At 41.5% G+C, this 10,075-nt stretch overlaps 1 protein-coding gene across 1 annotated transcript in view; it reads right to left on the bottom strand.

Annotated features, from left to right (window-relative positions):
- Window positions 1–7,560, bottom strand: part of T265_12441 (hypothetical protein) — a gene marked incomplete at both ends in the record, with an annotated part of 12,711 nt that extends 5,151 nt beyond the window's left edge. The window contains 2 exons of the mRNA XM_009163857.1: window positions 937–1,000; window positions 6,804–7,560. Of these exons, the coding sequence (XP_009162121.1) occupies window positions 937–1,000; window positions 6,804–7,550 (811 nt within the window). The remainder of the gene's footprint in view (window positions 1–936; window positions 1,001–6,803) is intronic.
- Between the last annotated feature and the right edge of the window lie 2,515 nt (window positions 7,561–10,075).

The raw sequence follows: 10,075 nt of genomic DNA, 5'->3' as shown, positions 1-10,075 counted from the left end.
ACATAATGACCAACTTATGAATACAATCATCTTAATCCTGAATGTAACAAAACAGTTTTGTTCGTGTAGTTTAACTCGGAAAAGAACCCACTTGGTAGTGAATGTTTGTGCAGACCATTTGCGTGTGCGCGATTTGTAATGCCACCGTCCTGGGATGGTTATTCTTTGTCCGAAAAGTGCTACAATTCATGGGTATGCGTTTTTGAAAAGGCGATAAACAGCACAAATTCATTCAGTCTCTTGAACCCCGGGAAAAGTTGTTACTAGCTAATAGTCTAGCAAACTGTGTAACTTCCTGCTTTTTGAAAAACACGCAGGATACTTAAAACGTTTGTCTCAGCGTAACCCGCTAATATGGGTGTCACGAGCAAGCTTTTCAGTGTTTCCGGCAGTGATCATTGCGGGATGAGAAGCATTCACGAAGGCTGTCCTGTAGATGTTAACGATGCAAAGTAAAACTATTTTATGTCTTCCATTCCAAGAAACTTTCGACAAGTCATAAACATATGGCAGGAAATCAAGCACAAAGAAAGCATATTAGTCTCAAACTCCGGAATCCAAAACCATTATTTTCTCAGGTAAGGAACGGATGTTAAGGCTACACATAATAATGTCAAGTTTGCCAGACATAAATAGTTGACTAAAGACAGTCGGCAAAGAACTAAGATTTTTTGACAATTTCGCCGCGGAAAAAAATGGGTCAAAGAGGTATATAGCATTCTGCTTTGTGACCCAGTAACTCTGAGTTCAGACGAAGGCCGCATGGTGGAACGGAAAGAAAATGAAAACAGGAGTCAGTGTTGCTGATTTTTAGTGTTGTATGAAAGCGTGCATTACTCGGGGATTTCTGAAGACGGTCAACCTGACCACAATTTAGTCACGTCCAAAACAACAGACGGGATTCACTTTCATATCCATAAATGAGAAATTACCTACCGGCCAGGGTTGGGAGCATGAGCGATTGACGTTTTTCCTTCATCCGTCGATTCTGGAACCAGACCTAGAGATGAAAAATTCGAAAGTGAGCTACAGGCCGGATATATTCATGTTGCACTTTTTTTCATTAGAAGAACAAGAAATAAGGAGATTTTCATAAAGGAAACTACTCATGAGGTTGCTGAAAACTCTTTGATTCAGCTGGGTTCCAGATGAGTCTTCTGTCGAAACTAAAGTGATATGCAAATGGTGTACAAATCAGTACAATTTGGGTTCAAGTAGAACATAGGGTTGACGGAAACTCGGGTACTGCGTCTACCTGATGGGCCCCAAGAAAGGCAAAGCCGGTCCTGGACTGTCGAAGAGATTTCAGCAACCTCATGAATAGTTTCTTTTATGAAAATATACTGTGATGTCCGGAATATCGTGTCAATAGAAACATGAGGCGGCCTTTGTGCACCACATTCAGCAGAAGAAAATCATAAACGAGGGATTCAGTGGAGTCTCTCGAATGACCAAATCGATATGCAAATGATTGTACTTGTCGAGACAAAGCTCTTATCATTGCAACAGCAATGCTGAATCAGTGAATCACTCGATTTTGTCTGAGGTTTGAATGACTTAACGAATTTTCCGAAATAATCTTCCTCACGAAGCACGGTCGCATGCGTTGACAGGCGGGAAAACGAAAATGTGTTACAGCAATTCACAAAATAATCTACCGTCGCCAAAAACGTGAGAAGACGTGCTTTTTCACTCTCACTAGCGTTTACAGTGTCCACCAGTCTGTGGTATGGCTTAGAATAAGCTAAGCTTTGTGTATGAATGTAGTAGAACTAACGATTCCCGCCTCTGTGATGGTCCAACTGTATAGGCACTTGTATAGTCAAGTTGTACATGCTCTATAATGTATACCTACGGATGAACTTTCACACCAGTATTTCCCAGGTTTTCCATGCTTCCTGCTCGAACGCTAGTGTATTCGTTGGTTTGGGTTTTGTCATGTCAGCAGAAGAAAAGCGATCTTGTAACCCTACATTAACGCAGTATAATACATGCAGAAATCCCGGTACAGATTATTATGTGAAGAGTCAGTCACACCCGGTGATGCTAAGAAAACTGCTTCCTTCTCAGAATAGTTAGCGTTACAAAGAATTGCGTCTTGTACCGTGTGTGTATTTGGTGAGAACGCGCTAGTTTATGGATATTGGGCTGACTAAACTTAAACAAAATCGGAGCTCCCTGAGTTTGTCAATCTGAAATGTTTCGAAATTCGGAGCAATGGCTTTTGATGGCAGTGAGCACTTGAACCAGCAAAGTTGATGTCACCAGAAAAAATTTGACACTGGTGAAATTCACACATTTTGCTTCTCAAGAGACTTTTGCTGCGACTTTTGAATTTTTGTTTTACATGCGCATAAGTAAATGCCAATATACTACTAATGAGTCGCTCACCATCCCGATGCGACACAGTTGTTGAAACAGCTCGTGTTAATGGGAAAAAGCATTCCGTTCTAATCCGCCTAACAAGCCAGCATGGGCTGGCGGAGACGTAGCTGTATACAGTAAACCAGTCTCTTTCAAAAGACTGTGGCTTAAAGACTGCACGATTCTACTGAGTAGGGACCAGTATAGGCCGGTTTGACTATAAACGCCTCAAAGCTACACTCCTCAAGTTCACCGCCTCAAACAAAGATCCATGTGGGCGATGTTGTACATAGTTATACTATGGCGCTTCATTCTTTGAAGTCTGCATGATAACTGACATTGACACCCTGGTAAGTGGAAAGCTGTACCTGTGGAAGACATGAAAACCACGACAGAGAACACTTTGATTGCCTCTCATTTCCCGTCATTTCTCGACTAACAGAGGGACAGCAGTGCACGTCTTGAGAAGCACTGTTTAAGGATCCATTCATAGAGCTAAGCAGACGCTAGTCGTGTGGTAATTTTTTTTAGTGAAGATGAAACATGGGTACTTTACACAAAAGTAGCGCGGTCTAAACTTTTGTTATCATCAGGTTATTTACATCAATGAGCCACAGTTTCCCCGATGAATAACGAAAATCCTATACTTCCTTAAGGCACATAAGTCTCAGAGGTCCGGAATTGTTTTGAAAAAGGGGGTCTTCCGAAGTAATGAATCATTAGATGAAATCAGATATGAAATCCATATCGCGACAGTCTGGATAGTATTTGTGAGGTTTGAGTGCGGGCCTAAAATTCTACCTGAATGCGCACGAAGTCATTTGTGCCCGGCTACAGCGGCAATTGTTCGCAGCATAGCTTGGAAAGTTTGCAAAAGATCATTATATAAACGTACCAGAAGCAGATGGAAAAATTGGCAGAAGCATTGGTGCTAATATTGCCTCGTATAATATTAAAATATGAGGGTTCAAACTGAAGATCAAGGCATCTACTGCAAACAAATAGTTTGAGAAATAAAACACTGAAGTGACGAAGAGCATTTTGATGGAGAACTGCGCGAGCCGAGACGATTTTCGCCCACAGTTGAATGTGCTGGACTGGCGGGCTAATTAGTGCCCTTGAATATGTTCACAAGTTAGTCTGTTGTGTATTTTTTTTTGAAAGGATGGTGTCTAGCTGCACATTATATCTATGGAAAGATACCCCTCTAAATCACAAGCTTTGCACATCGATCGGATGCTTTTATGCCTAAACTGCCGTGAATGTTGTCATGCGCCAAACTTGTACAAGCTTGAATCTTAAGCCTGATTCAACATCTCTTTCGAAAAATAGGTAGTTTGATTGCGTTTGTGATGATCCTAGTTGTTTGGTAACGATGCGTTTGCAAGTTAATTGGCGAGTCTGCTATAGATCAACAAACAACATAACCCTTTCTAAGCGTTTGAAGGCTGACGTTTGTATGCACCCTTAGTAGGCTGGTTGATGATGATCAGTTCGCCCAGACTTCACCGATGTTCCTCAATGAGGTTGAAGATGTCAGTAAACCTTTTAAGTAGGTCTGAGTTCTACCACGTTCTGTTGGTTTGTAGGATCAATACCCTCGCATGAAGAGCATCATTAGATTCCTCCAGTCAGGATGGGCACACCTGAATGGTACACTTTCTTTGCGGAAAATAAAGATGGCTAGGGACTAATCAGAATCCGACTGCCCACACACCTCGAAAGCGCGGAATGAGTGTTCCCATTGTGGAAGCCTCCGAACAAAGACAGATTCCTCATGAAAGAGATATAAGTTTCATGGTGATCCAACGATGACATTACGATGACACTAAAAATTATACTCACCAGCAGCGTGTGCACAGTAAAACTTAACTCACTCCGACAAAGTGAGCGCGTATCAAATATACGTATCACTGGTAAACAATGGACATTTCCATATGAATTCAAGCCCTACACGAAGTAATGACTAACACTTTACTGCTCCTTAGTACTTATTTTTTATTTTTAAAAATCCGACGCACGGGGCTAGCCAAGTAGTTTATTTGAGGCTTGTAATAGTTGTGGAATCCCGATTGACTCTGTGGTGTGCCTAATTCTACTTAAACTGGTTTTAGTAGGAGATTTCATGCTTGTGCCTTATGAGGCTTCTTTATACCGAAGACCTTCAATCTGCGCTAGTAATGATTCACCAAGATCGCAAATATCACTTGTTCGCCGCAGGAAGAGGCGGCCATAAAAATCACTTAGTTCCAATTTCGGCTTCAGTAAGGAAGAACCTCGTAGACCCCCAATGTTCTTGCAGTTGGATGCGGTCGGATCAAAAGATGACGGAGTAAAAGAACACAAATCCACTTCAGAGGCAGGGGAGAAGCTGCATCGAAAAAAAACACTGCAAGTCTCTCCAACATGCAGCATTTGAAACAAGGTCCACTAGAGTGCTAAAGAAGGGTTCCAGCGACCAACGGAGCTAAATTCCAGTGCGAGGAGCAAATATCTTTCGAATAAAGAACAACTTCCAAAGTGTGTGATTTTTTGGTTCCATTTTACCTGCGTCGGTTTATTTAGATCCGGAAGTTCAAGTGAAAATGGATGGCAGATCAACCCTGCAGCTTTTTATCCCAGCCTTATGTCCTTACTCGTAATGATCATCCAGTCAAAAGCTGGCGTCGTGTGTCAAGGAACGCAGAAAACTATTGGCGCTACGTACAAATGTTCTTTAAACGTACTACTTGAAAAACTTCATCCGAAATCGCCGAAAGCTCTTGGTAATTTTCCCTTGCTTGGTTTCAATCAGATTGTTGTGATATTCTAACTGCTCCATCTAAAATTTTGTGTGCTCCATCAATCACTGAATTCACTTAGGCCATGTGATTACAGGATACTAAATACTAAGGCGTACGACCAATGCGAGATTTGATCTCCTAATTACTGGGAAAGAAGAGAGAAAAATCATTTGTTTCGGTGCACTGCAAACCTACGACCGTAACTGAAAATGGGTTGTGTCAAGTAGTCTATACACAGAATCTGTCCTCTGAACTTTCCATAGGAATGTTGTTGGATTTTTCAAATATGGCTGGTGAAATAAGCTTGCAAGCTACAATGTCCTTGCCAACACGCTAATTTTGTGCTCTGATTGAAATGCAAACATTTTGTGGTAGACTGGGCATACGAGCAGTTCGCTTTAATAAATCTTTCTCAAAATCTAATGCTTCTGACCAGAAAGTACCTGTTGGTATCAACCTACCTGCTTTTAATAAAGGAAGCTACTCACAAGGTTGCTGAAAACTCTTTGACAGCCCATGACCGGTTTCGCCCTTCTTGGGGCTCATCAGGTAGGCGCAGTCCCCGAGTTTCCGTCAACCTTATGATCTACTTGAACCCCAATTGCACCGTTTTCGAGAAATACATTCATTTGCAAATCAATTTGGTTTTCACGAGAGACCTAACTGAATCTCTCGTTTATGATATGACAAGATCATAGGACAGCTTGCGTTCAGAGAGGGGAGGTACAGACGCATAACGGAAACGACAAAACGAGAAATGCTGTCTGTGTCAAGTGACCAGCAAAATTATAATTTCAGACTTTCTACCTTCTCCAATAGCTGTCTGTTCACTTCAGTCACGGAGTGAAAATAATCGAAGAGGAGCACCGATCACCAAAAGACAATGAGCACGATTTGACAACCAAAGTTCATTCTTAAAACAGGTTACTTAGTTATATTTGGACAGAGAACTGTTAAGTTTACCGTCTGGAAAATCGCACCCTTAACAGTCAAGTAGCACTTGGTATCAAAAAGATCAAGTGATGACAACGTTTTTATAATTATTTCAATTGACAACACTTTTGAGCCTGCATGTCACTGGGATTGAATGAGATAAATCTTACAAGTTTATTAGTAACGAACTGCAGAACTTGGAACGTGTGACTTCCCTGGTGAAACAACTGTTTCGGTACGTCACCATTCCGAATCGGCTGTGCAGTGCACTATAATTACCTGTGTAATTTGTAAGATTAAGTTAAAAATACCATGGTGGTGACGTGAGAGTATGTGGAAGGCACAGTTGATGCTAACCACTCTGGACAAAATATCTATTTAGTTTGGCATGTGATCGGGAACGCTGTCGGATTTTTCGGTGCTTTGAAAACTAATGCCATTTTTTTGGGTGATGAAGTTTAATAATGATAGTGATTCCAACCTTGGTACACGTAATAATTCCAAACTAGTGTTTGCGCTCGGTACACATTTAAAGTATATTTCTGAGAACCATTTACAGAAAAGCTGACCTGTGTTGGCCGAATCAATAGGCTGAATTGAAAAACAAATGTGGACCCAGTGTACACAAATAGCAATCACGTTATTGCAGGCATCCATATTCGTGTGAACCCTATCCACACATTTCAGTTAGACCGGACGTTTTGCAAACTTGAGTGAACCTACCTTGATCGTATTTTCCGGTAGTTTCAAATCTTGCGCAAGTTTACTTCGTTGTGGCCGGCTAATATAGCGCTCCGCCTGATAAGTTTGCTCAAGTATTCTAAGCTGTTGTTGGCTGTAGCTGGTTCGATAGCGCTTCAGTAAATCTGCTTGTTCGTCTTCAGTGCAAGATTTGTCAGCAGATCGACGTTTGCAACTTGATTCGGCAATGGAGGGCTTCTGAAAATTGTTCAGTGTCGTCCTCTTTATTGGCTCTGCACCCAGATTTCTGTCTTTTTGATAAGGTAACGATAATACACCAACGGCTCCCTGCATACTTGTCGGCGAACCTGTAACTGGGTGATGTCGGAATTCATCAGACAGCATTAATTTATCCTCAACCGCGTATGTAGAGACTTCTTTGGTGGACCGCAACGGGGATTCATTGTGCGTCAGAGGTAGGCTGTGAGCGGCGGGACCATTTCTTTGTTGATATTCTGTAGACGTTATTTCGCGCTTCTGCACCACTTCACTATGAGGAGTTGTGCAAAAGGTGAGCATGTGATTGATAATTGAATTTTGCAGGTACGGATGCACAGAAGACAGCTGATTGAACAGATCGGACCAAGAACAATTCTCTTCAACTGTAAATCTTGGTACAAGTCCAGCTGTTTGTACGCACTTTGGAAATAAGATCTCATTAATAAGAGGTGATACGCGATTCGGAAGGTGCGATGACACATATTCTCCATACGGATAGTACGGATTCATATCGATGGACCTAAAAAGATTCAAAATGATGGATAAACGCACTCAAGATACCTGCAGGACTATTTTGCTACAGAGAAACGGCTAAGAAGTACCGGTATTTGTGAAGGAAAAACATGGATTAGATTATTTTGTTCTCAACATACGTTAGGTAGTAGTGTTTCCAGTGTAAGATGCAAGTCACACACCACAGGGAACATGTGAATTATTAACGTATAGTGCGAATCGCTGCAGAGTCTCCTTGAATGAGGATTCTGTGAAATGTCGTTCGCGCAACTTGACTGAACTAATTCATTGCTCAGTGTTTCCTTGAACTTAAAAAGTTGTTATGCTGCAGTAGTGAACGCGTTGCCTTTGAGCTCTGCAGCTATTTACTGTTCTTCTGGTCACCAAACGTTACTGCACTGGCGGCCGAAAGGCACCTCAGCTCACACCCAGGCTGAGATTAAACCAACTCAACTCCGTTGTGAGATGCAACTGGACGCGGATTTGGCCTCCCGAAATTGAACTAACTCCGTCGAGCTTCGATTGTGTTGTTGAACCTTTTAAGGTGAATTCGGCCTCGGATAGTAATCACTGCTGTTGGTCCTTTCAGGAAAACCGTTTAGAGGATGATAAATAGGTTACTGAAAGTATGTTCAATAACAGTGACATAGTGTGTTAAACCCTTGGGAGAGCTGTCTACGGTTGGTTTGAACGTATTAGTGATTTGCCTTTTTCAGCAGCCATTAATTTTGCTCTGGCTAATATGTCTAACAGGTTTTAAGATGGATTCTTCAACGCGGTTTACCGTTTCGCTTCACGTGCTTCTAAAATTTAAACTGTATTCCTTCATATTACTTTACAGATTCAAGTGAATTCGCCTACGGAATGTTCCTCACCATTCAACATCTATTAAAGTTTCGGCCAGAAAACATCAGCACACTGTGCGACAAACAAACTTGCTGAAGAAACTGTGATGTAAGCGAGTTGATTTAACCAAGGTTGGCTTCGAAATAAGTAGCTCTATCAAAAAAAGAAATATGTTTTGGTTTTTCAACTGATTCACTAAAATACATTCATCCCGAATGTCTGTTCCCAAAACTTGAATCCAGTGGCGTTTAAAACCGAAGCTTAGGCATCCAAGCCCATCTCTTTACGTGAGTTTAGCTGAGAAGCAAAATTGTTTGCAGCGCACGAGTCCTGGTGGAAAATGAAAACACCAAGTAGCCAGAACACCCAGATGGTGTCAGCACATCAATAGGTACTTTGTTGAACTGGAGCCTCCTCAAAAGATTGTGGCATTAATATGAAATAGGAAATTCATTGGAGATAACCGGCGTAATTTTTGACGGAACAGTCTACTCATAAGTCGGCTGAACAATCACTGACGTTCCGAGACTGCTTTAGTCCTTCTTGGGGTTTGTCAGGTAGACTCGGTTCTCCAGTTTCTGCTACACCTGTGTTCTACCTGAAAACTGACATTATACGATAAGCGAAACGCATGCATTTGCGTACTAATTTGATTTGAATGTGAACAACACAAACGTGATGTTCAGCTGGATTTACTTAGATTTCCCGGTGAAACCAAAGAAAGGCGTAAGTGAAAGGTGTTGGATATTTCTCCTCCAATATTCAACTACGGCACCATAAAAACATAAGTAGAAACAAAAAATATCAGGCGAATTTAGATTCAAAGTAAATTCCTAACCTGTTTATTGGTATCCGTATCCGGAGTGTTGGATTTCTTCGAATAAGGGTTGTAAATCCATCAACTTATAATAAGGTGGAAACCATATCTAAGGCGACAGTCGGATTTCCAATGATTGGCCGACCAGTTTGGCGGAGAATTTCAAACCCGCATTTACCTGCTTCCCCTGTGACCGGACTAACGTGGGGATGAAGGATGAGGGTGTTTTATGATTGGTCAGCTGCAATCAGTTCCGAAACTATCCTCATCCCAAGAAGCTTTCATTAACGAAACACGTGCGCAATTAAACACTCGGTACAAATATCCTCATTTGTGAACTGATTTGCGTGTGAACTTTTGGGACTTCCTCCTTCCTATGAGTAGTGTATTACCTCTATACAACATACTGCCTATCAGTTTATTTGGCATCTGACCAACTGAATGATTTACCGTGTTGATGTTTCTCGGGTATTTAGTTTGTAAACGTTGTTAGTGACTTTGGAGACCCTATCATTTACAAGGTGGGCTTTTTATCTGATCTCGTATACATTATATTCTGAAGATAATAGCGTCCGGAATGGGGAGGGACCAGACCGCTGACAAGTGTGATCTGTATGCTTTTGTGTACGACTTTAAGCTAATGAAATGAGTCATCTCCAAATTTGCTAATATTACGCACACTGGAGATGCATCTCTACTGGCAGATTTTTAATGACAACTGGCGCCTACTTTCTTGATCAGGACAACAACAGAATTTCTTTTAATACTGGAGTGTCGATTTTTTCTGAAGCAGTAAAGATACCGTAGTCCCGAGTGTTTTTTGCAATAGGATAAAAAGAGTACCACCTGCAGCGTGGTT

Source organism: Opisthorchis viverrini (genome assembly GCF_000715545.1).
Source record: "Opisthorchis viverrini unplaced genomic scaffold opera_v5_1, whole genome shotgun sequence".
NCBI classification, from domain to species: domain Eukaryota; kingdom Metazoa; phylum Platyhelminthes; class Trematoda; order Opisthorchiida; family Opisthorchiidae; genus Opisthorchis; species Opisthorchis viverrini.
This window is presented reverse-complemented; position numbering and strand designations above follow the sequence as displayed.